At 49.2% G+C, this 27,475-nt stretch overlaps 1 protein-coding gene across 1 annotated transcript in view; it reads left to right on the plus strand.

Annotated features, from left to right (window-relative positions):
- LOC138454998 (very-long-chain 3-oxoacyl-CoA reductase-like) overlaps window positions 1-27,475 on the plus strand; it is a 266,556-nt gene that overhangs the window by 124,635 nt on the left and 114,446 nt on the right. The window contains exons 4-5 of the mRNA XM_069607112.1: window positions 12,367-12,477; window positions 17,132-17,199. Coding sequence (XP_069463213.1) covers window positions 12,367-12,477; window positions 17,132-17,199 — 179 coding nt within the window. The remainder of the gene's footprint in view (window positions 1-12,366; window positions 12,478-17,131; window positions 17,200-27,475) is intronic.

The raw sequence follows: 27,475 nt of genomic DNA on the forward strand, positions 1-27,475 counted from the left end.
CGCAATTACCGATAAAGAGTTACTGGCCATCAAATCTGCTTTCAAGGCTTGGCGTCACTACCTTCTCGGGGCAAGACACGCCATCACCGTAATTACGGACCACAGAAACTTACAGTATTTAAAGACGGCCAAAGCTCAATCTTCACGACAACTCCGATGGGCTCTATTCTTTGCGGAAGTTGATTTTGTAATTACCTATTGCCCTGGCTGCAAGAATGGAAAAGCAGACGCCTTATCCCGGATTGGCATGGAAGAACCTAATTCGAGCTTAGAACATGTGCCCATCATACCTGAGCAAAGAATCTTATACTTAACTTCATTGCAATCTATTGAGGATATCCAAACGCAAGTAAAACAACTTCTAGACTCTTCAACCTTATTGGAATGGAGTCAAAAGGGTCCTCATTACACCGTTAAGGATGACTTACCCTACTTCCAGGAGCGGTTGTTTCTGCCAAGTAAAGAATTGCAAGAACTTGTTATTGCCCATCATCATGAATCTTTAATGGAAGGACACCCTGGTATCGCTAAAACGGAGGAAAAAATCAAACGTCACTTCTGGTGGCCTTCTTGGAGAAAAGACAAAGTCTTTTGTACTGTCTTGTGGAATTTGTGCCCAAAACAAGGCTCAAAAGAAAAGGCCAGCCGGCCTACTTCAACCCTTGGATATTCCACCGGCACCATGGCACACCCTGTCAATGGACTTTATAACAGATCTGCCTCCTTGTGCTGGTTACAACACAATCCTTGTAATTGTGGACCTATTCTCCAAAATGGCCAACTTTATCCCTTTAAAGGGTTTGCCTTCAGCTTCCACCTTGGCCAAGGAATTCCTGGAGAATATAGTTCGCATACATGGTTTCCCTTCCATTTTAGTCTCGGATCGTGGAAGTCAATTTATCTCACATTTGTGGAAGAAGTGTTGCCAACTAGCACAAATAGATGTGCAGTTATCCACCAGCCACCACCCCCAGACCGACGGACAAACGGAGAGAACCAATCAGACCCTCGAGCAATATCTTCGGTGCATGTTACACCAATCCGAGTTAAATTGGAAAGACATCCTTTGGATCGCAGAATATGCATACAACAATTCAGTGCATTCTGGAACCGGACAAACCCCCTTTTATACTTTGTATGGTCACCATCCTCGGACCTCTGACCTAGAACCACCTCTGACCCTGGAAATGCCCGCAGTAAATCATCTGCATTCCACAATAACCCGAGCCTTCAAAGAAGCTGCAACTCATTTACAGCAAGCCAAGAAAAAGTACAAAGAAAACGCTGATTTGCACCGAAGTAAAACTCCTCCTTACCAAGTAGGAGACCAGGTATGGCTAGCAACTAAACATTTACCCCTCAAGGGCCCGCAAATCTTCAATCCCAGATTCATAGGACCTTATCCCATCAAAGCTATAATCAACCCAGTGGCCTTTAAACTGGATCTACCGTCCAACATGCGTATTCATCCAGTTTTTCATGCATCACTTTTGAAGCCAGTACAACCAGGAACCCGATTGTCCAAGCCTCCAGATCCAGTTCAAATTGAAGGGGAATTAGAATTCGAAGTTAAAGACATTTTAGACTCCACGGTGGTAAAGTCGAAACTCTTCTATCTTGTTGACTGGAAGGGATATGGACCTCAGGAGAGATCGTGGGAGCCTAGTAACCATGTCCACGCACCTCGATTAGTACAAATGTTTCACCAGAGATTTCCGAACAAGCCCAAACCCCCGGAGGGAAGAACCTTGGGAGGGGCCTTGAGAGGGGGTAATGTCATGATGCCTACCTCCAAGGAGCCAGGTCCGACCCAGCAACCCCAGAGGCAGGCATCAATTCCCCCATAGGAGTGCCAGCGGGCCCAAGCTGGGGCCCTTTGGACACAGTCCTGGCGCCTTAGGCGCCAGGCTCATGTTGGACCTCTGTCAGGCACCAGGCTCATAAAGCTAGACATGTGTTCATGTAGCTAGACATGTGTGCAAGTGTTTTAATGTGCACTTACCTGATGCAGACCATGCTGCCACATCCAGGCCCTCTTGAGGCCTGAATAGGAACTACTTTACCTGTGGGACTACTTTCCACCCGGGTGTGGTCGGGGAAGGATACATACCTGATCGGAGGAAGGATACACACATGGAACTTCTTCCAAAGCTATTTAAACCACACCCGATCAGCAACTCACGCTTCGCGTTGTTCTGCTCCTCGCAGCTGGACGCTCACCGTGTCAGCTCCTGCATCTGGACTTCAGCCACGCCTGTCAGCATCCTGGGTCACCTGCAAAGGGAGACAAGAGACCTACCAGCTAATCTGCACCACGGAGACATCACCGACGATCCTGAAAGGGAAGACATCATTTTTAAAAGCATTTCGTTACGATCGCTGCAGCGCTGCATTTCACTCACCTTTCCTGGGTTCCTCCATCTTCAGCAGCGATCATCCGGATACACAGCCACTTCCCAGAGCCTAGAGAAAAAGACAAGAATAAGAGGTGAGAGAAGGAAGGGAATAGGAAAAGCTCAGTTTCCTTCTAAGACTTACCTGTTGGGTCATTCCCATTTCATTTCGGGTCTTGCTGCTTCCAAGCATTTTCCGGACCCCGGCCCCTATGGGGAAAAAAGACAAAGACATTAGATGAGCGAATGCAAAAACATTACCTGAGCGCTCATCTAGGACTTACCAGATCTTTACTGGAACTGCACGTTTCACTTCGGGTCGGCGCCATATCTCCGGCATTCCGAACCCCGGCCCCTATGGGGAAAAGACATCAACATTAGCGCTTTGTTGCAAGAAGTCTCCAAAGGAATCTTCATTCATCACCTGAAAAAAGACAATGAACATTATTATTTAAAGCTTGAACTTTTGAACTTGCAACAGAACTTTTACAGCGCCTTACCAGTATAATCAAGCTTACCTGAACTCCCATCCAACCTCAATCCAGTGAAGTAACTGGGTTCAACGCGCCCCTGCGTCAGAAGCAGGATGGAGAGCTCGTCCTTTCAGACCCTAAGGTGAGACTTCACGGGGAATCGTGGAAGGGTATCGTGGAGGGTTGGAAGAGAATGGGAGGCTTGAGCATAACTCAGTCAGTAGGTAATATTCCCTTTTCACGCACAGGGGAATATTCCTGCGAGCCGGAGAAGCCAGAGTAGAGGGCCCTTCCTGTCCATCTTCAGAGTCCTGCGCTTCACCATTGAAGAAGCATCAGCACTCGAAGCCAGACCTGCGCCTCCGTGGGAATCAGGTGAGCGTTACAGTTCTCCATATCTTCTTATTTTGAAATGGGTTGGTACTAACCGGTCAGGTGGCCGATGATGTTAGAATGCAGAATTACGGGAAGCTGGCCTGGACTTGCACCTTCCGGAGGAGTCTCCATCCCTGAAAAAAAATATCCCAGATACTATTTGTGTTGATCTATCCCACCCAGCACACCATGACCACTGCCTGGAATCACATATAGTTTGCCCATATTCTTATTCTGCCGGGGTGCCAGAGCGATAGGAACTGTTGCCCCACTTGCGATGTCCTGCCATGTCTTTAGTTTCGAGTTTGAATTTGCAGGAGCCAGGAACAAAATATACATAAGATCTAGGATGTTCCCGGCCAGATAGGACACAGTCACCTATTGTAGCTATTTAGGCTATTTGTTCATGATGGCGTTGGACATCATAAAAATGATAAACAAGCGAATGGTGTCCTATGACGGGACACCCTGGTCCCCTGCACATATCAATGCTGTACACACAGCAGTAATATAAATATCAATAAAAATTGCAATGTCAACAAAGGCATTTCTGAGTAAAAGAAGCAAATTCAGAAGAAATTCATGTAGATTGATGAAGCAAGTAGAGTGCTCAACGTGGTTCAGGGACTACACCCCCTTCTTCAGGAGCACAATTGTAAACATAATAATGTGCACATAATTAATATCTCAATTTGTACATTTCTACCTCAATTCTTCACAAACAGAATATGAAAGATACCACCCTAGTCATTAATCTGTGGATATAAAACTGAAATCAAATAATAATAATAATAATCAATATCCCAAAACGAAAAAAAAAGTAACCAACAAAAGTGTGTAGCTGTGAACTTCCACCTCCACCTCTGTATACCCCAAATGATGTGAAGTATAGATATTTTGAAGTGCTTACTAGGAGAAAATCACCATTAAAATGTTAATTGGTCTTGTACCGTGCACTGTCGCCACCTGCGTGATCTCCTGGCGCTCTGGTGGATCTGCAATGGAAGGAGGTTTGCAGGTCATTTAGTGGGTGAGAGGGAGAAGAGCAAGAGAGCTTTGGTGTGCTGTTGGCAGCTTCAGTTTGGAGAAACCCGCCACTGAGTGTTGGTGCGTTTTCATTTGGTATCCGTCATATGATGTTGAGGTGTGATTGTGTAAGATTTGTTTTCATGTTGGGTGTTGTGAAGTGTGTCTGGTGTGTGGCGCAGTAATGGTATGGTTGTGTTTAGTTCAGAGTTTGAGGGTGCGTATGAAGAAAGGTGAGACCTTAGTATGGTTAGTTAGTGGCAATACTTTTCATACAACCAATATTCTGTCTAGATGTGATAGATTTCCAACCCCCAACTGTTCATTCTAGTGTGGTGCAATTACCTCCCCCAGCAATTCATCCAGGTGATTCACATTCCCGGTCTCCCAGCATTCAATCCTAGTGGAGTACGGTTTCAGCCCCCTACCAATCCCTCTTAGTGCAATGCATTTCTCCCCCAGCAGTTCATCCAAGTGTGGTACATCGGCCACCCCTAACAGTTTGTCCAATTGAGAGACACTTCCCACCCTTGACACTCTCTCAGGTGTGATACCCTTCTCGGCTTCAACAGCCTAACCATGTGTGACGCATCTCCCATCCCCTGCAATCCATCCCGGTGCAACACACTCCTCATCCTCCAACAATCCATCTGTGTGATACATTTCCTGTCCTCAACAGTCTATCGAAGTCCAATGCATTTCCCACCCCACACAGTCCGTCACAATAAACCCATCATGATACAGAAGTTTCATAGTGCCTGTCACAGAGCGCAGCAGGAAGTATAAGGCTTAGCTATACTATTAGACTAGATGCCGAATGTGGCGAACCTACACAGTGTGGAAGAGGCTAATTTACACAGTTCAGCTACATGTAGGATAAGGCTAGCCTATTCGAGTGAGCTAAATGCTGGTAGGTATATGATATTAGGTGATTAGAGTAGGGCATTTTCTCAAGTATATTAGTGGTTGTCCCTGCTTTTCTGGTCTTTTTCTCTTGGTGGATTTTGCATGGCTGTATTGTGTTGATGAAGGTAGAACCCTTTGCTCGGTCTCGCTTCATATCGGGCGTGTTTGGACAGTCCCTGGTTTTGAGGGTTCCTTTCTATGCATTTGTTCATTTCGTGGTACATAGATACTGTTCAGGCATTTTCATCCCCTCCCGTGCTAAAGAGCCAGGTTTTTAGAAGTTTTGGGAATTTTAGATGGTCCTCCGTAGTTCGTATTTCTTTTGGGAGGGGGATCCCGAGTTTTACTGCTATGCAGGAGAAGGTTGATCCTTCACGTTTTTTCCTCATGTAGAGTTTTGTTCTAGACGGTTGTCATTGCTGGATCTAAGTGTTCTTGCTGGTCTGTAGATGGTGATTTTCTTTTGTATGAATTCCGCTCCCTGGCCATGGACTGCTCTGTCTGTTGTGCACAATGTTTTGAAGGTGATTCTTTTTTTTGACTGGGATCCAGTGTAGCATCCTTAGAGCTGGTGTGATGTGGTGTCTTTGGGAGAGCTTGAGGGGGAGTCTGGCAGCTGCATTCTGTGTACATTACAATTTGTTCAGTAGATAATCCTGCATTCAGAGGTATACGGTGTTGGCGTAGTCTATCATGCATATGATGAGGAAGTGGTCTGTGCGTGAAGGAAAAGAAGGGTAGTATCGTTTTGATAGTGTGCAGATGGAAGAAGCATTTCTTAATTACTGCATTGACTTGTGGTTCTAAGGTTAGCTCATGGTCCATAAGGAGTCCAAGGTTTCTGACTACTTTGGATGGTTCGGGTGGTGTTCCCATGTCTGTTGGCCATGGGATGTTCTGGTTGTTTTTTTGGTTGTTCAGTGAAATCATGATTTCCATTTTGTCCGGGTTAATTTTAAGGTTATTGGTGTTCATTCATTAGTAGAGTTCTTTGAGACATTCTGTTAGCTTGGGGTTCTCCTCCTCATTGTTGTTGATTTTGTAGATGATTTGGGTATTGCCCACTTAATTGTAACGTGTGAGGCCGTGTCTTTTGATGAAGCTGATTAAGTGTGTCATGTAGATGTTGAACAATAGTGGGGATAGCAAGTAGCCTTGTGGGACTCTGCAAGTGGTGCACTCAGGTGATGATTTGAGTGGTTTTAGCCATATTGTTTCTGTCCTTCCACAGAGGAAAGATTTAATCCAAAGGAGCGCTGTGTTGCTGATCCCTATGTCTCTTGTTATGGTTGACTGTGGCAAATGCTGCAGAGAGGTCCAGTAGTATCAGTGTTGAGTTTGTTTTGGAGTCTGCATTGGTCTTCAGGTCGACCCATATAGAGAGTAGTATCGTCTCCGTTCATCTCATGGGTCTGAAGCCAACTTGTGCCTGATCCAATATCTGGTTGTTCTTTCAATTTGTTTGTAAACGTAGGTCGCTATTAGTCTTGCTGGGTATGGAATGTTGGAAATAGGTCCGTAGTTTGACAGGCCTTCCAAATCGCCCGTCGTATCTTTGAGGAGCAGTTTGATGTAGGTGGATTTGAAGGCTTGGGGTACTCTTCCCATTGAAAGAGACAGATTGAAGAGGTTTAGGTAGAATTCCGATGGTTCTCCCTGTGCATATATATGTCTGGTGGGCAGGGGTCAGCTGGGGAGCCTGCCTTGTTGCTTTTGTTGACTAGATTGATGAATTATTCTCTTGATGCTTGGGGAAAGAGGTTCAGCCTGGTCTGTGGGCCGTGGGTTTGTTGAGGTGAATGGTTAGGTGGGTCGGTCTACTTTGTATGGTCCGTTGTATGTTGGTGATTTTACTCTTAAAGTGGTCTGCGAGATCGACACAGAATTTTTGTGAGGGGACCAGTGCGTTACTGCTCCCGGGAGGATTTCTCATTTCATTTATGATGTTGAACAATTCTTTCAGAGTGTTGTTGGCTTTCCTGATCCGTTCATTGTAGTATTTATTTTTTGCTTTGAGAATTTCTGCTTTATATGATCAGATCTGTCTTGAAATGTTATTCCTTTCCTCCATGTTCTAGTTTCCAGTTTTTTTTTTCATTGCTTTGAGGGGCGGCGTGAACCCTCTAGCCACCGATTTCTTTTGTGATGGGATGACAAGTTTTTCCGGTGAGATATTATCTACTATTCTCATGACCCAGTTCAGGATTATGTCTGTTCTTTCGTCTGTCAGTTGCGTTCAGGGTGGCGATCAATGGCTTTGAGGATTCTAGTTTTTCCTCTAGGTTACTGCTTTTGACGGTTCTCCAGTTTCTGTTCCAGATTGGGGTGTGATTTTGGGGCTTGTTGGATGCTTTTGGTGGTATTTGGACCACAAAGAGGATAATGAGGTGGTCGCTCCACAGTATTTCAATTGGGGGCGTTGTTGTGATCAGATTTTTTGCATCTAGAATGTGGCCCGCTGTGTGCGTGGCTCCTTTCACCATTTGTTGTAGTTGCTGTGAGGAGTCAGTAATGCGAGGCGGATAACTGTTTGAAGCTCTTTCATAATATGCCATTTTATTTTAAAAGAAAATGTATCAAAACGTCTAATTTTCCCTACTCTATTGAGGAATTCCCTGCCTATTCTAAAAGCTAAGGGAACACACTCTAACACAGTACGTCTACTTACTTTACCATGAGAACAGATACCTCTTTTCCCACAGTATTTCACTTTGGCTTCAACCACTGCAACGTAGCATCTACTGACAACCAGATATACCTCTTTAGTTCCAATGCTTTGGACTACTGCCCCAGCTTCAATTACTTTTAGACAGACTTCGACAAGATACTTCAACCCCCTCAGGTAGGCAAGGCACTCTACACCTTTTAAAAGCTTTCTTCAAAGGGCAGTCTCTCTGCCTTTCTTGTCTAACTGCCACGAAAACAACCTGCGTTTGCCTTCAAGGCTCACTTTTCTCTGGCCTTGACCTTCTTGGGCACTATCTGCTTCAAGACAATTCTTTACAAGCTGCCAATTTCCCTTCCCCAACTTCAGCTTTGGCTTTCTCCCAGCTATCAGCCTATATAATTACCCAAAAGCCTCGGTGACACTCTCCTAGCTTCTGCTAATACTTGTGCACTTGTATCTTAGGCCTTTCGATTGTGAGTAACTTCAACATACAGCTGTATTAATTTAAACTCTGAGAAAAGTTCAGTTTCAATCTTAGTATGTGGTACCTCTTGGCTTAGGCAATTCTTGCACTCTTCTTCAGTCTTTTCGACTCTTGTAAATGAAAGGTATGTCACTTGTATATTGTTCAGTCTTTCAGAAGAAACCACAATTAGGCACACGCAACCACTTGATATAATTTTCAGGCTTTGAAGGTGGTTGTGTAATTGTATTCCTCCAGAAGCAAAGGATAGAGTTCAGGCCTCCTTGGGGAATCACAATAGTTTTCACACGATAAAGATTGTAACTTTGAAATTATCACTGTTAAGTGTTCTGCAATGATCTTCACAGTATTCCCTTTTCTTAACTCGGGACACACGACCCCTCTTTGAACATGAATAGTCTTTAGTTAGTGGAACAATGGGCTGTAAACACATTAGCACACTACGCAAGAAGCGTTTTCCTCGATACGCATGTGTTGCATTTCCATTATTCAAAGAATCTTTTAATACAACGATCCACTTCTACTCATTGAAAATCTTAAGCGAGTGGCAAAGGAGCTAGTTACTGTTACTGGCAATGCTCGCACAATTCTTTAGAACGCTGTGCTTCACTCACTGGCGTCTGTGGCATTTTCTCTGTGAGTCGCCCTGCTTTCCCGACTTCTCCTACAACTTCTACTACTTCTGGCTCGCTGGGGACCCACATCCTTCTCCTGAACAGATGTCTCTGGTCCAGCCACACGTCTTGGGAGTGTCCTCTACTCCTGAGACCTTTGATTTAGTAATTGCTTCTTGCCTCAATGTTCGACATGCCAGCAGCTCAGCAACCCCAGCAATCAGGTTCATACTGTTTCTCCAGCAGGTCTTCCACTGCCCCGCCTTTACACGTCAAAGTTTGGGAGGACAGGACTTTCTCAGAACATGCAGGGGAAATCTGCCGTCACCTTGTTCAGGCGTCCCTCTTGTTCTCCCACTTCTGCTTGGTGAGTCAGCCTTCTGTCTTCTTTCTGTTTCCACTGCCACAGCCTGCACTCCAACCAACGTTCCAGCTCTTTACACTCCTTCCTTCCTTCTCTGCCTGAGAGGGCATTTTATGCCTCCCAGGATGAGAGATAATTTTCAGGTGTGGGCCATTAGCCTCAATTGCCCGACTACTGCAATGGCTACTAGGCTTAATTGCCTGACTTTGACAACTGCATGCCTCCTCAGCCCTCTTCCTCGTCTCAATCCCTCTAGGATTCTGAGACTTGAAGTTTCTTTTAACAAAGTTAGATTTGAGCATATTTGAATTACTTTCAAGGGCAGGTTTAATTACCTTAAAGGTATTAAGAGAGGGGCTATGAAGATTAGCCTTTACAGAGGAAGCTAGCATATTGATGACAACATTTCCACATTCCTTTATATTGTACCGTTGGGTTTGAGGAAGGTGTTTAGTTTGGGGTACCAAAAAGGATCTTTCTTTTGGTAAAGTTTGCTTAGATCTTACAATATTAAGGCCTACAACTCAAGATCTAATCTGAGAGTTAGGGACATTAAAATGACAATAAGCCATTACCTCTTTATGTACCTTGGAAAGAATCTTTTTTCCAGAGGAAGAATACTGTGTCTCATCCCACAGAGTCTCGTACCACACTGGGCCCTGTCTCCTTCCAGGTGATCCTCCCAGAGTACACCACCCCCAGGGTTAGGATCAGGGAATGTTGGCCTTCCCCTGCCTACCAGGGAGGAGACTTTAGGCAGGGTTTCAGTGAGGGATCCGTAGGATTCTTCAAATTACATTTTGCATTTTATTCTTCCAACCATATGTTGAAATCACAGAGAATGTTCAGGCGATCGTGTTAAATGGCCATGTTAGTGACAGTCTCTGCGAATGTGTCTACAAAGGTTGCGTCATAGGTTAGGGTTCTATAGATGAGTATAAATGTGAGGTTTGTTCGCAGATCTGAGGTCAGGTGTTGGATGAGAGATTTGCTGTTCGGGATGTTCGCCGGATCGACTGTTCTTATTTTTAGATGTTCTTTGTATGTCACGTTAGTCCTCCGCCTCTTTTTCTTTTTCTATTTGCCTGTGTGCACTAACACTGTCAGGCATACAGTTGTGCAGCATGTCGTTGTAGTTTTGAACTAGTCAGGTTTCTGTGATATCTAACCCACGGTCGCAAAGTAGTTCATAGATCTCTTTGGTGTGTTTGGACATAGATCTGGCATTGATTAGGTTGCAATGCAGTTTTTTCTTTCTTGTGACCTGTTCTATCCTTGCTTGTGTCTTCAGGACACATTCCGTGAATCTTTTAGCACATCACGTGTAATGGTTACGCTATATTTGTACCAGCCATTCCCGGCAGAGTTGAATTTCACGATATGGCGAGCGTTCAGATGTGGTTGGAATACTCACGGGTGAGTGACGACACTGAACATTGTTTATGTATTGGGTGCCAGTTGGTCACTGCATATAAATGTATGAAACCCCACATTGTTCGTTTATTTATATTCCCGATTCTGTTTAGTGAGAGTGGTGTTTCTCTGAAACCACGTTGCAACAGATATACTTGGGAGTCAGTCAAATATCCCATAGAGAGTCACATTGTATTTGGCAGCAGATTTTGAATATTTGGGTATATAACTGGTGTACGACTTGTTTGGAACTGTGAGGTATGCCTTTTTATATGAAGACCTTTTGGTGATGTTGATTCGTGATTAACATACTGACGAGGTTGGGTCTTTTCTTTGTTTCTGTAGGATATTGTGAGGATTTGGTTTCATTTTAGTTAATTGTCCTGATACTGGGACGCGGGCAAGGTATGTTCTTCTGCTTTAAATTGTTCACATAATTGGTGTTTTGGTTATATTTGACGTTTATGTTTTTCAGCACTGGTGTAATAAATTATACCTTTAATGGTGATGTTCTCCTTGTAAACACTTTAGAATATCTATACTGTATATCATTTGGAGTGTACAGAGTTAAAAGTTTACAGCTACACACTTTTGTTGGTAGTTGATACTCTCTAGTATTCTTTTTTTCAAATGCGGACATTGATTATTATTTTTATTCCACTACTATATACACAGATTAATTACCTGGGTGGTACCTTTAATATTATGTTTGTGAAGAAATTAAGTAGAAATGTAGAAATTGAGATATTAATTATGTGCATATTATTATGTTCACAGTTGTGCTCCTGAAGAAGGGGGTGTAGTTCCCGAAACGCATGAGCTCTCTACTTTTCCAAATAAAGAAGCTTCATCAATCTACATGAATGTCTTCTGAATTAGTTTATTTTACTCAGAGAAGTCTTTTTTGATATAGATATTGCAATTGTTATTGAGATGTATATTATAGGTGTGTGTACGGCATTAAGGTGTGCAGGGGGCAGGGATGTCCAGTTCTAGGACAGCATTTTCTTGTTTGTGGATTTCTCAACTTCATGTCAGGGTTGTTGAACTTCCCCTGCACCCAAGTTTTATAACACTATTGTTTTTTCTTTTCATTGGACCTATCAAAAGGGTGTGCACTGTTACGTGTTACTTTGCATCATACAAATGATCTCATACAACTTTGTTCCAATTGGAACTACTGCTGGGATATCATAGCAGATTTTGCTGGATAGAGATGACAACAAATATACACAGAGTGTGTATTGGCTTGAAGGAGCTCGGATTCAGGTTGCAAGGCATATTACAAGAGCAGAAACCAAGTATATGGCACCAGTGTAGGTTGGTGAGCAATAAATCTCAAGGTTATTCTATAATTTTCCTTAGGCGTTGGTAGCTCAGAAAATACTGTCAACACTCTAAAGCCCCTTTCTCTCCCGAGCAAAGAGTAATGATTGTGGGCTTTATGGGTTTGCTTTCATTGGGGAAGTGGATTTGAGTTCAACTCCCAGACTTGATGACCAGGGCATGACCTCTCTTTAGCTGGTCAGAGAGTTGGGAAGAAAAAGGTTGATCCACGACAGAGAAGGAAAGACTGGATGAGAAAGTTGGTTCAAGATGGAAAATGACAAGATTCTGTCAAATGCTAAACATTAATTCTTGTTTTTGCAGAAGAGATGTATGGCGGGAAAACCAAGATCATACAAGCTGATTTCAACAAGGGACCCGAAATCTATGAACCAATTAAAAGCGGCCTGAAGGACCTCAACATTGGGATATTGGGTAATTCCTCCTATCTTAAACTTTGAGCACAGTGTCCCGCCTGCATCGCCCCTTTTACATGCTCCCTTCCCAGATGTCAGTCATATTAGCAGAGGCATTGGACAAGCGCCCTTAATGTTCTTGGCACACACAGTACCCACCGTAACATGCAGAAGAAGGCACTATTGCACACTTATTGTATGATATGATATGGCATTTGTAACAAGCCTATACACAAGTGTTTCACGGCGCGACGAGGCAAGGAAGGGGGAACAGAGGGAGGACAGAGACAATGATCTTACTAGGCCAAGTGACATTGAGATCGCGCAAGTGCAGGGGAGGGGTAGGGGGAGGGGTATGTGCCAGGGCAAAGAGGAGAGGACAGTGATGTATATGGGATCACAACAATAAAAAGAAGTGCAGCCAGCAGGTGGCAGGTGCAAGGGTAAGTGCAGCCAGCAGGTGGCAGGTGCAAGGGTAAGTGCAGCCAGCAGGTGGCAGGTGCAAGGGTAAGTGCAGCCAGCAGGTGGCAGGTGCAAGGGTAAGTGCAGCCAGCAGGTGGCAGGTGCAAAGGTAAGTGCAGCCAGCAGGTGTCCAAAAATGCAGGTAGGGTGACTGTAGGGTTACAGATACAAACCCAAGTGCAGGGGTTACCAGGAAGCAGTGCGGGTGTGTAACTGGGCAGGCAGGGACCTGGCTATGGTTTTCCTAGAGATAGTAGCGTGTGTTTGCGTCCAGGGGCTTTCCGGAAGCTAACATACATGGATGAATGGGATCTCATCTCCGCAGTTTCATCCTTGGTTCTTTACCAACTATACATATCTGTGTGTCAATTTAATCTGCAAGGTTACATCATCAGCATTTAAAATAAATGCCCACTTGCTTTTGCTTTAGGATATCCCCATAGCTGACCTTAAATGGGGAGAATCTCTGCACCCCTTTTTATTTTCCACATCACCCTCTCAATCTTTATTTGGCCTAGCCCCCGGCACCTTTCCTTCCACGCTCTCCAGACCTTGCTTGCTCCCTTATTAACTGCGGCTCTGGTTGTCCAGACCTAATTGGACAACCACAAAAAGGGACACGGCATAGACTCCACTAAGTAGCTTAAGTTCCTAATGCAGGCGCTGCAAACCTTTCAAAGTGTTTACATTTACAGCGGGAGGACTCCCTTCTCTGCACTGCTCCTGGATGCAACCCAGTGAGTCAAACAAACAAGTACTTTCTTGGTCTATCAGGAAAACGTTTGCTACCTGGATCAGGGGTGATGTTCACTAGGTGTCCACATGATTGGTCCAGCTCCAAGCCCATCACAGTGTCTATGTAGACCTATGTAAGCTTCCTACATGCTCCTTAAGGTAGAAACACTGCTTACATACCGCCCCCTCCTTCTCACATAGGCTCCGTGTAGTAGACCAATGTGTTTTCCGATTATTAAGCCAATGGAAGCATCTCAACAATTTGGCATATGTTCACATGGAAGACGGTTATAAGAAAAACAATTCAAGGAGCACCTACATATGGTAGGCTCACCGTGAATACCATACCCAGTATCACTCCTGGTAACCACCCTCTACATCCCACAACCTCTGTGCCATCCCTTACACTCATTCACTACTTTTTAGCACCATTACATGTTACCCAACTGCCTGTAAATGTAAAAAATTCCCTGTTATACCCAACAGTATGTCGGTGACACAGTAAATGCTGTGCTGTAATGATTGTTACCACCTCTAACCCCGACGATGTATATTACTTTGTTGCTTCCCAAACCTAGGCTCTTACTCAATAAATGCTACCAAAAATAAAATTAAAATAATTTAGTTTGTGTTGCTACTGGAACTTTTTGCTTCATCTCGAAACCTTGCCGTTGGGCACTCCTCGGCTCTGGTGGTCACTGGCATTGTGCACCTACAGGCCCTAATCAGTTCCCATGGAGATACATATTCTACTAGACCTTTTGGCCATACGCTTAAGCTCCAGTCACCAAGGTCTCAGCTATCCCCCAACCCCGGAGCATAATGGTCTCCACTCCCCTCATTTCCATCAGAAGTTTGCAAGTAAACATGATGAATTGTTATTTACTGCCAGTCCCTAATCCCAAAGTACTTTCCCTACACGTTGCTTCCTAGGATCTGCAGAGGGGAATCATCCCCTACCATAGAGAGCCCACATCCAAACCTGTGTCTCTGCAGCATCTAACAACTACAACTCGGCCAAACTCTTTAAAATATGCAAGGAGCTGTCCAACCCTGCTGCAGTCTCTACCCCTCCTGTCGCCTCCCATGCCCTTTGCCCGGCCCTTGCCTCTCACTTCATCTTAAAAACTCAGGACATCCTGTCCATCCTCTCCTCCCCTACCCCTCTTCTCCTCCCTCCTTCTATGAACTCTGACCCTCCTTCAGCCACCCCCCCTCTTTCTCCTCCTTTCCTCTTTTCTCCCCTGACAAGGTTGCTAGAGAAGTCCGATCTATGAAAGTCTGGTCAAAACAGGTTAATCCCTGTTCTTCTAAAACCATAAAGGACCACATTGACACCCTCGCTCCTGCTTTGGTCGACTTCAGCAACCTCTCCTTTACCTTGTGAGCCTTTCCCTCCCCTCTGGAGCACTCTCTTGTGCATCCTCTTCTCGAGAAACTCACAGCTGATCCTTCTTGCCCGGCTAACTATTGCCCAATTTCCATTACTCCTTTTCTGGGATAACTCCTGGAAAAGCTTGCCATCTCTCAGGTTAACCTCCACTCTGATTCTGTTGGCTGTCTCCACGACCATCAGTCTGGCTTTAGAGCTGCCAGAAGCACGGAACCTGCTCTCCTGAACATCTGTGAAGATTTGCTCTTCAACCTTGGCTCTAACATTCCCTCTGTCCACATCCTACTCGATCTCTCTTCTGCCTTTGACACAGTCAACCATACCATCCTGCTCAACGGTCTCTGTGATAACCTGGGCATCACCTATTAGGATTTGGTCTGGCTGACCTCTTTCCTCTCTGATTGACCCTCCCAAGTCTTACTTGGGTCCTTCCTTTCCTTTATCTCCCTCTCTACCCTTGGTGTTCCCTAAGGGTCCAACCTCTCACCTGGCTCTTTAACCAATAACTGGCAACTCTCGCCCACAGCAATGCTCTTTTCTGCTCAAATTTCTATGCTGACAACTCATTTTCAGGCTTCCCTCCGCCACCTCCTCTCCTTCTCTCATCTCTGATTGCCTAACTGCCATTCAAGATTGATGTGCCGCCAATGATCTCTGCCTGCATGCCAGCAAGACTGGGATCCTCCTCATCGGCACACCTTCACCCTCCTTTCCTGTCACTCTTTGGCCAGCCTCCCTTGGCCCTCCTCCTATCCCCACCTGCGAGGCCAAGAACCTCAGGGTAATTTTGACTCCACGCTTTCCTTCTCTGCCCACATCTCTGATGTCTCAAAAAAGTCAAACTTCCTAGTACACCTCTTCAGAGGTATTCTGCCTTTCCTCTCCTTCCCTCAGAAGCTCACTGTCTCTCGAGCCCTGGTTCTCTCAAGGTTGGACTATTGCAACAGCCTCTTTCTAAATATACCTGCTTCTACTTTCTGCCCTTTGCAACTTATCCAGAACAGGACTGCAAGACTTGTCCTTGGCCTCAAGACTTGGGATTGTATCTCTCCAGTGTTGAAATCTCTTCACTGGCTCCCAGTGGCTGCAAGGATTAAATTCAAAACCCTTTGCATTGTCCACAGGGCTTTCTGGGGCCTGGGTCCAAAATACCTTCTGCTGTCCCTCCATAAATACCTTCCCTCCCGAGCCCTTCGCTCCTCTGCCTCTAACTCCCTCAGGGTCAGTTGTTTTTCTAAGAAATGAGTTGGGAGTAGATCTCTATCACTGGCTGGGGCCTCCCTCTGGAACAGCCTCCCTACCACTCTGAAACTTGAGGAGAACCATCTCCGGTTCCGTAAGCACCTCAAGACCTTCCTCTTTGCTCCTGCCTTCTCTCCTCCTCACCCCCGTTGATTTGTTCTGTCTCGGCATCATGCACCTCGTCTCCCTCTGTCTTTAGGGGCCAGGTACCTGCTCACCTTGCCACCCACCCGCACTGCCTCTGGGCAATCCCTTGCACTGGGGTCTGTATCTGTAACCCTGCAGTCCCCCCCCACCCCACCTTCTCTTTCTGTACTTATTCAGGCACACGCTGTCTGTTGCCCTTTTCCTAGCACTTGCCACTTGCTAGCTCCACTACCACTGTTTGTTGCCTTTTGTTATTTATTTATTTATTTATTCGAGTTTTATTTACTTGTATTTTATTCTTGCTCAGCACTTCCACCCCTCTCCCTCTCCCATGCACTTGTGCATTCTCAGTGCCACTGGGCCTAGTAAGATCATTGTTTATGTTCTCCCTTGTTCCCCTCCCTTGCCTCGTTGCGCTATGACGCACTTGTGTACGAGTGCAATACAAATAAAATATCAATATCAATACCATATCCAAGGCTGCTGTGAAAGGGCACAACAGCTCTATTTCCCTTTTTCTTACTTATCGTATAGTATGCTCAATAGAAACTATTAATTTGACCTGCATATCAGGGTCTAAAATATACGGTGTATGTTGTATTTGGTAATCGAACAATGGAAATAGAAAAAAGACAGCAGTTGATGGAAAGATGTTGCTTCCTTATACCATTATGTTGTCTTTCCCTCTCAACAGTGAACAACGTTGGAATGATGTTTTCACATAATCGCGCTCGCTTCTTGGACACCGTGGGAATCGAAGAAGTAAGTGCTGGGCCTGTGCACTGGCATTGGCGTGAGGTAAAGCAGTCAGGAAGGGGAGTAGGGCAGGTGGGACAGCGACCTGAAGAGCTCAGAGATGGGATTGGAGATATAGCATTTATGCAGCGCTTGTCACAAAGGAGTCATTCCTTCTAGGGAGAAGGAAAGTGGATCATGATTTGAAAAAAGTATATCATTGGTTCTGCATGTCCTGCTGCCCAGCACTGTCCACTGTACTTCAAATCACAAATTTAATTTTACGACGCATGTGTATCTTCTCATAAAGTAGGTACTCCCATGAGATATTTAGTGGAAATTAGCAGGGTAATTCATAGAATTTCGCAGAAAAGTGTCGCAAGCGGCTGGCGCAGAGTGTCCGCGTGCGATTGACTGCGCCAGGCACGTGCGCTAAAACCGATTTCCGCGCACAGCGTATTCATGGATTTTAGGCTCCCAAACCAGCCGTGGCGCAGAGTATCGCAGCGACCCTGCAGCAGCGCCAGTAACGCCCCCAAGAACGCCCTCGCGCAAGGAAAAGCCATCAAAATCGCTAAATCATCGCAAAGGGCTGCGCTAACCCTGGACCAGTTTACAGGGCTGCCAAACAAGGAACGCAAAGCGGGTAACGTGCATATCAGGGGTACGCGTGAAGTTATACACGCGATTAGCCAGGGTACGTGTATTACAGGGGTACGCGGGAAGTTTAACACGCGATTGGCCAGGGTACGTGTATTACAGGGGTACGCGGGAAGTGTAACACGCGATTAGCCAGGGTACGTGTATTACAGGGGTACGCGGGAAGTTATACACGCGATTAGCCAGGGTACGTGTATTACAGGGGTACGCGGGAAGTTTAACACGCGATTGGCCAGGGTACGTGTATTACAGGGGTACGCGGGAAGTGTAACACGCGATTAGCCAGGGTACGTGTATTACAGGGGTACGCGGGAAGTTTAACACGCGATTAGCCAGGGTACGTGTATTACAGGGGTACGCGGGAAGTTTAACACGCGATTAGCCAGGGTACCTGTATTACAGGGGTACGCGGGAAGTTTAACACGCGATTGGCCAGGGTACGTGTATTACAGGGGTACGCGGGAAGTGTAACACGTGATTAGCCAGGGTACGTGTATTACAGGGGTACGCGGGAAGTTTAACACGCGATTGGCCAGGGTACGTGTATTACAGGGGTATGCGGGAAGTTTAACACGCGATTAGCCAGGGTACGTGTATTACAGGGGTACGCGGGAAGTTTAACACGCGATTGGCCAGGGTACGTGTATTACAGGGGTGCGTGGGAATCATCACACGCGATTTGGCTGGGTACGTGTATTACAGGGGTGCGTGGGAAGTCACACGCGATTAGGCTGGGTGGGTCCTCACAGGTGTTCCCTGTACACCCTCCACGGCCCCTGCAGGCAGCCTACAAAACAGGGGACTACCCTGCACACCTGCTCATGTCCCCCTGCACCCCCACCCCCCAGCAGTGCAGGGGCAGCCTCCACCAGGCCCCCACTCATGTCTCCCACCACCCCCACCCCCCCGCCACCAGGGGCAGCCTCCACCAGGCCCCCACCCATGTCTCCCACCACCCCCACCCTCCCGCCACCAGGGGCAGCCTCCACCAGGCCCCCACCCATGCCTCCCACCACCCCCAACCCCCAGCAGTGCAGGGGCAGCCTCCACCAGGCCCCCACCCATGCCTCCCACCACCCCCAACCCCCAGCAGTGCAGGGGCAGCCTCCACCAGGCCCCCACCCATGTCTCCCACCACCCCCACCCCCCCGCCACCAGGGGCAGCCTCCACCAGGCCCCCACCCATGCCTCCCACCACCCCCAACCCCCAGCAGTGCAGGGGCAGCCTCCACCAGGCCCCCACCCATGCCTCCCACCACCCCCAACCCCCAGCAGTGCAGGGGCAGCCTCCACCAGGCCCCCACCCATGTCTCCCACCACCCCCACCCCCCCGCCACCAGGGGCACCCTCCACCAGGCCCCCACCCATTTCTCCCACCACCCCCAACCCCCAGCAGTGCACGGGCAGCCTCCACCAGGCCCCCACCCATGTCTCCCACCACCCCCACCCCCCCGCCACCAGGGGCAGCCTCCACCAGGCCCCCACCCATGTCTCCCACCACCCCCACCCCCCCGCCACCAGGGGCACCCTCCACCAGGCCCCCACTCATGTCTCCCACCACCCCCACCAGTGCAGGGGCACCCTCCACCAGGCCCCCACCCATGTCTCCCAACACCCCCACCCACCAGCACTGTGGGGCACGTGGCCAGCAGGCAGTCAGGCAGCAGCAGATGGCAGGTGGGAGCGTGCTCAGGGCTCTGGGGGGCAGTAATTTGGCCTCCTGGCCAGGAGCGTGGTCTCTCGTGTGTGAACGCGTGGACAGCCTGATAGGGAGTGAAATCCCACACGTCAGCAAAGGCCCTTAGCGCGTAAACCCGTCAACAGCATATGCGCGCCTATAGTCACCTGCACGTGCAGGAAATTGTTGCGTGACACGTCCCAGTGTCAAAGCGTGTGATTGGTGAAAATGGATCTACACGTAGAAGTGACAAAGCGTGTGATTGGTGAAAATGGATCTACACGCAGAAGTGACAAAGCGTGTGATTGGTGAAAATGGATCTACACGCAGAAGTGACAAAGCGTGTGATTGGTGAAAATGTATCTACACGCAGGAGTGACAAAGCGTGTGATTGGTGAATGTACACGCCGCGTAAGTGACGCTGTACGTGTGGGCCTGTATATAAGGTACATGTAGAACACCATTTCCTTGTACGTGCTTTTCGTGGAGAGCGAGTGGGTGAATTCTGTACTTCTTGTCGTTTCACACGCGATTTACTTCACGGCGTTTCCAGTTCGTATTCCCTGTTACCTCTGACAGCTTTTTCTCTTTTTTCTCTTTTACTGGTTTACCTGGGCCTGTTCCCTCAAACAGTGTCCCCTTCTACTGTTGTCCTGTCTTCTCAGACAGCGTACACATCTTCTTTTGGCGGGGGTTTAGCCAGCCAAACGCGCTCATTTTTCACGCTCATTTACCTGGCAGACGGTGAGTCACGCACGTATCCAACTTCTGTGCTTGCCCCGTGTGTAGCCTACCCCTTCAGAGGTCATTCTAGGCTGCGTGTGACACGCATACGTTCATTCTTGTGTTACTGGGTGCCACAGCGTAGTGCAGGTTTTTCTTTCTGCACACGTGGTCTAGGAGGGGTTGCGTGCACGTCATCTCCCTTTTTTGGGCCTCCTGTGCATTGCGTGACCCGTCATCTTTCCCCAGGGGTTACAATCAGCCGTGCTAGAGCACTAGGGTACAATTACCATCTGGTACCCAACCCCTTTGACCCCCAATTGCCCAGGACAATTGTCTACAGCCACTCCCATACGCACATTAATATCAGTGCCATGGCTGGGAGGCGAGGATTCCGTAAGGGTGGCAAAGGTGGAAGAGCCACAAGTGGTGGCCGTGGTGGATCCGGTAGGGGACGTGGTCGTAACTTGCAGGGTGAGCCTGTCCCCCCATGTGTGGAGGACCAGTCAAGGGCACCCATCATCCCCCCCCTCCCCCCCCCCCCTCCCGTTGAGGCTGAAGTGGCTGACACCATCCATGCTCAGCCCTTGTTGGACCAGCCCATTGTGGCACCAGACCTGGATGACTCCATGGCTGACTTCCAGGTCAGCAGGGCTACGACACGTGCGCTGGTGCACGTTGATGCCATCATGCCACGTGGATCTGGGGCAGCAAGGTCATCTGCTGCACCAAGGAGGCAGGGCGGAGAGGCTGCAGGGGCAGCTGCGGCTCCATCCACCCCAGCCCTCACACACCCAGCCAGGACAGTGTCGATCCTAATCCATGCTGCTGACATTCCCCCTGACACCATCACACTAGAGCCAATGCCTGCACCAACTCCCATGCTGAGTGTGCAATCCCACACTCCTGATACAGAGTCCACCAGGGCTCCTGCCCCTAGTGTCCAGAGCGGCGCAGGACACTCAGGATCACCACCACCTTCCAAGCGGAAGAGGAAGAGTGCTCGTCCGGCACAGGCTGATGCCCCAGACACGGCTACACAGTCCGGCCCGTCCAGGAAGCCCAGCTTCACGGATGACGAACTGAATGCACTTGTCGAGTATGTGTCCGGACATGACAACGAGATGGTCATTGTTGCAGGATCCAAGACCACACCTGCACAACGCCAGGCACACTGGCAGACCGTTGCGGACATCGTAAGTGCCCTTGGAATCGTGAGGCGCACAGCCAATGATTGCTATAAGCGCTGGAATGACCTAAAGCGCAGGGCAAAGAGTAAGCTGGCCTCAAGTCATGCCGCAACTCTAGTGACTGGAGGTGGGTCTCCAGTAGTAGACATGGAACTCACTCCACATGAGTCAGTCGCTGGGACCTACGTCACGGAGGAACAGATCCAAGGCGTGGGAGATCTGGCTGATTACGAGGCATTGTCCGGTGAGTGCACATGCATGTGTGTGTCATCCATGTGCATGGTGTGTGTGTGAGGGCTTCTGTTCGGGTGCCAGGTGAGAGTGTGTGCGCCTGAGTCGTATGGGTCAGCCATGTGCTTCATGCAATCCTTCCTGCGCAGCTGCATTTGGCCATAGCAGTATCCCTTCTGCCAACAGTAGACATCTAGCACAACTGCACGCCAGTTGCCCTTGAAGTGTCACCTTGACACAACATATTTGCTTCTTTTTCACTGTTCATTCAGTCTGTTTGTTTGCATTCCACCACTTTCACTAGGCATGTCGCTGTCCACTAGTCACATGTCTGACATGGGTATGGTAAAGTGGAGTGACTTTGTTACCTGGATATCATTTGTACACACATGTCCCTGTGCAATTTGACCATTTCAGACTGGCAGCTCCAGGTGAAAAATCTGACCTGTTAGAATTAGAAAAGCTATTACATGCGGGAACTGGACTGAATGAATAGGTGCTGCCCTCCTCTCCATCTTCACTCAATAGCAATGGTACATGCCATCTGTGTGATGGCATGTGTGTTTCACCTGCCAATCACAGGCCAATGTGTGATGCCACTGCCAGGCAGCATGCAGAAAATTTGTTCATCTTCCATCTTGGTGTCATCAGTGTGTGCCATTTGCCTGCACTTCATACGCAGTGAGGGTGCATGCATGGGAGGGTTTTAGTCATGTGGGACATGTGTCAATCAAGTACTGGTTCTCTTGCTTCCCAGCCCTCAATGTGTGCCATGGTGCTAATGCCTGTTTCCATTTCTTTGTTTTCATGTCTTTGCAGGGGAAGACGCACCTGATACTGCTGGGGTTGTGGAGATGGTGCAGACCCAGGAGGTGTCCCAGGGCCGACCAACCACCAGTGAGGGACGTGGTGTGGTGGTGGGGGAGAACCCACAAGTGCTGCAGGTCGTGCTCTCAAGGGGTGTCTCTGGCTGCACCTCCCCCGAGCTGTACTCAGGTGTTGATTCGGATGAGACCTACGTGCCGTCGCAGGTGAGTGTTCCAGGGAGGGATTCTGTTCTGTCTCACCCACCTGCACCAGGGTCAGTACCCTCCATGGGGATGTCAGTGTTGGCAGCTACGCCTTCGGTGGTTACGGATGCAGGGTCACACTCCGCGACATCTGATCCTGTTCCTGGGCCAGCAGATCAGAGGGGGAATGCAGTCCTGCAGCCTCAGGCAGTGCCGGCACAGCAAGGCGCAGTTCGCCTTGCCCCAGACAGGTGTGGTGCCCGCCGACGTGGTGGCCGTACGCCACCCGGCAATACCGCATGGGAGCAATCCATTTACGGTATGGCTACCCAACAGGCTGCATCATCCGAGATGATGGCTCAGGCCATGGATAGGGTGGCCACTTCCATTGTCCCCCCAGAAAGGCTGATGGAGCGACTAGAGCAGGCAACCGACTCCATCTGCCAGTCACACAGGGAGGACATGTTGGGGTCCAACAGGGACAGGCGGGCGGCACTGGCGACTCTGCAGGAGGCCATCTCCATTGAGTCCCATGGCCACAGGGAAGCCCTGAGGCAGGAGCTCCTACACCTCAGGACGACTCTTGTTGAGCTTGAGGCTTCAACACACCAAAGGACAGAACAGCAGCTGGAGCGTCTCACCCGTACGCTCTCAGCTGAGATGCAGGCAACGAGGGCGGAGGTCCGGGCATCCCGTGAGTTGTTGCATGGGGACCTCCGCACACTCATCCTCCAGAACCAGACCTACCACACCCGCATGCTTGCAGCCATGGAGGAGCAGACTAGGGCCTTGCGTGGGCTGCCTCCCATAGTGCAACCACCTCCGGATGCAGCTGCACAGGGTGATAATAGCGACAGCAGTGATACTCCCACAATAGGGTAGCCGTGTGGGCCATGAGCCCATGGAGGTGTTTTTTTTTCCCAGGATCCACGCAGGTGGGTTCTGGTGTGCATCCTGTCCTCGGACCTCCTGGGTGGCCTCCCCAACCCCCCCGGGCCCATCAATGGCCATTTTTGATTGTTTCTTATTTTTATTTTTATTTTGATTTCTTTTATTCCCAATTTTTTTGGGACGATCTGTTGGCTTCGATCTGTTGGCTCCGATCTGTTGGCTCCGATCTGTTGGCTTCGATGTGTTGGCTTCGATGTGTTGGCTCCGATCTGTTGGCTCCGATCTGTTGGCTCCGATCTGTTGGCTCCGATCTGTTGGCTTCGATGTGTTGGCTTCGATGTGTTGGCTTCGATCTGTTGGCTCCGATCTGTTGGCTCCGATCTGTTGGCTCCGATCTGTTGGCTTCGATCTGTTGGCTTCCGTGGTTCCTGTGGGCATACGCTGCATTGTGGCTGGGCACATGCAGGCTTGTAATGTATTTGGTTCAGATGCTTGGGTTTGAGTCACACACACCCCTCCTGCTTCCCGTTTCCATGGGCTTGCAAAGGGTGTGCCCAAGTGACAGTGAATTACACAGTGACGTTGGACTCCCATGAGCTGTGTGGCCAGTCTGTAGTCAATACTGTGTATACATTCATAGTGCATATTGCTGTTGTGTTGTACACTGCATGTTGCATTGATGTGTAACTCTTCTTCTGTGTCTACCTCCCAATTTGCAGGTCCCTTCCTCATGTCCACACAAGGACCTCTAGTCTGGAGATGGAGACCATGTTGGCAGCAGTGCACCTACAACTCTACATGGCGACAACACTGCACAGTTGGTAGTGGTGGGAGTGCAGGCATTTCCAGGTGGTGAGACTACTAATATGTAACATTTGTGATGTCATGTTAATGGTACTACGTGCTCAAGTATGTTGTTGGTCCGGCATTGCTGTGAGCATTTCAGGTGTTGCAGGTTTCTAATAGTGCCACTGTACATAGTGAGACTGTTGTCATGTTGTGGGGATTACTTTGTTTACCTGCAATTAGCATGACATGGCACGGTGTGTCGTGTGGCGGTGCTGGGGTTGGGTTGGCTGACATGGCACTGTTCTCTTCTTGCATTTTGCAAGTGGGTATTCATTTTAGCTGCTTCAATGTGTAACTTCACAAAACTGCATTGGTGGTGTCTGTGTGGGTAGGGATGCACACATTGTGACACTTCCAGGTGAACAATCTCAGGCTGACATGGTATTCCCGGTTCATTCTCCAGACATTCAGGATCAGTGTCAGGTTGAGTCATCATTGATTGTCAGATGGAATGTGCCAGGGCAGTGTGCACTCCACAGGGGTGTGATTTCTATGTGAAGTAATTAGCCACTAGCTGTGTACGGGCTGCCTCCCCCCGTGCCCTTTCCCCTCCCATGCGCAGCGGCTGTGCATGTGGTTGGGGATGTGGGGCCACCACCATGTCCACGGCCAGGCCCCGGCGTGTTGCAACGTTGTGCAGGACACATGCTGCCACTATGATCCTGCACACTACTGGGGGAGCGTATAACAGCTGCCCGCCAGAACGGTCAAGGGAGCGAAAGCGTGACTTTAGCACTCCGAATGTGCGCTCCACTATGCCCCTGGTTGTAATGTGGGCTGTGTTATATCTTACCTGGGGTGGCGTGGTGGGGTTCCGAATTGGCGTCATCATGTGGGGGCTGAGAGGGTAGGCACTGTCCCCTGTGGAGGTGGTGATTGGTATCATTGGTGGGGTTGTGACCTTGCTCAGTATCCAACATGCATGCATGTGCAGTGGCATACATACTCACCAAGCAGCCATGTATCGCCATGCCGCCCAGCATCTATGTCCCGGCATAGGGTGGACATTCGGTAAATGAAGCTGTCGTGGGTGGACCCGGGATAGTTGGCATATACTGAGGTGATGATTCCCTTGGCATTACATACTACCTGCACGTTGATGGAATGCCAGTGCTTGCGGTTCCTATAGATGTGCTCTGATGCCCTGGGGGGACGTAGAGCCACATGGGTGCAGTCGATGGCACCTAGCACTTTGGGGAATCGTGCCACTCCGTAAAAATCCAGGGCGGCAGCATGCCTTTCTGCAGGTGTTCTGGGCAGGTATATGTGCCTGCGGACTTATGGGCGTGCAGTCATGATGTTCAAGACCTGGTGTAGGCAGCGTGACTGGGTGGCCTGTGACACCCCACCCACTATGGCACTTGTCCGCTCAAATGATCCAGTGGCTAAGAAGTGCAGTACATTGAGGACCTTCTCCAGGGGGCTGAGTGCTTGGGAGCACAGGGTGGGTGATGTGAGGTCATCCTCCCACTCACTCACCAGGTCCAGTATGATGTGTGGTGGAAACCTGTACCTCCCATACACCTGGTCATCAGGCATCCCGAAAAGGCTGGTTCTGGGTGTGAATATTCTGGCCCTGACTATCCTCCTCCTCCTCCTTTGGTAGCCCACTGCCACTGCTGCTAGGAACGGTATGTTCATCCTGGCGTCTGAGCTTGTTATTGTTAAAGTCCGCAATTTTATGCTTTGCGCGTGTTCTAGGCGAGCGTGTGACCCGCGCACCCCTGGAATCCAGTTCCCAGTCCAATAGCGTGTGGAAATTCACACGCACCACGGGATACAGCGTGTGACCCGCGCACCCCTGGAATCCAGTTCCCAGTCCAATAGCGTGTGGAAATTCACACGCACCACGGGATACAGCGTGTGACCCGCGCACCCCTGGAATCCAGTTCCCAGTCCAATAGCGTGTGGAAATTCACACGCACCACGGGATACAGCGTGTGACCCGCGCACCCCTGGAATCCAGTTCCCAGTCCAATAGCGTGTGGAAATTCACACGCACCACGGGATACAGCGTGTGACCCGCGCACCCCTGGAATCCAGTTCCCAGTCCAATAGCGTGTGGAAATTCACACGCACCACGGGATACAGGTTCGCTGACGTACTTGCGTGTGTAAGTGGCCGCGCACCCATTAAATACACGTACATAGGCCAATCGCGTGTACGCGCACTTTTGTCCAATTACACGCAATGAAATACACGTACATAGGCCAATCACGCGATGACACTCTGACGTGCAGTATTTCCACGTGTGTTCCGTCATCACGTGCTGAGTGGGGAACGCCCGTGCGGGTCACGTCAGACGCGCTTACGCGCTGAGGGACTCTGGTCCAATAGAATCGCGTATGCGTGCTGACGCGCTTACGCGCTAAGGGCCTTTCCTCGGATTTCACGCTGACGTGCAGGATTTTCACGTGCCAAATCACTCCGTATCAAGCTGGCCACCCGAAAACACACGGAACACCACGCTCCTGCCCAGAAGGCCGAGTTACTGCCCCCCAGTGCCCCGAGCAGCCTCCCACGTGCTATCTACTGCTGCCTGCCTGCCTGCCTGCCTGCTGCCACCGTGCCCTGCCATTTGGTGCCTGCACATCAGCCATCTGCAGGGGTCCAGTTGCTGTATCCACCCCTCCTGGAACTGAAGACTCCCAACTGGGATTACATCGCTCCACAGCCCAGCCCCAGGACCCAGTTGCCCACCCACACCTGCCTCTGGGGTTGCCATGTCGGGCACTTCCACATCTGGCACCAGTGGCAACCCCAGGCCAGAGGGGCAGAGGGGCACCAGCTTCACTGCCACCGAAGTTGGTGTCCTGGTGGAGCATGTCCTGGGGCAGTATGATGCCCTCTTTGGATCGTCCCGCGCCAGCAAGGAAGGACGGGAGAGGATCTGGGCCGACTGTGTGGTTGCCATCAACGCGGAGGGGGTGGCAACCCGCAACGTCCAGAAGATCAAGAAGCGCTGGGAGGACTTGAGGTCCAGGACCCTTGTGAAGGCCCGGCGCCTCGTGGAGGGGGGCCGGGGCCGCATGAGTTCCATCCAGAAGAGGGACCTGGAACGCGTACGCCCA

Source organism: Ambystoma mexicanum, chromosome 1p (assembly GCF_040938575.1).
Source record: "Ambystoma mexicanum isolate Mex_15411 chromosome 1p, UKY_AmexF1_1, whole genome shotgun sequence".
Lineage (NCBI taxonomy): Eukaryota > Metazoa > Chordata > Amphibia > Caudata > Ambystomatidae > Ambystoma > Ambystoma mexicanum.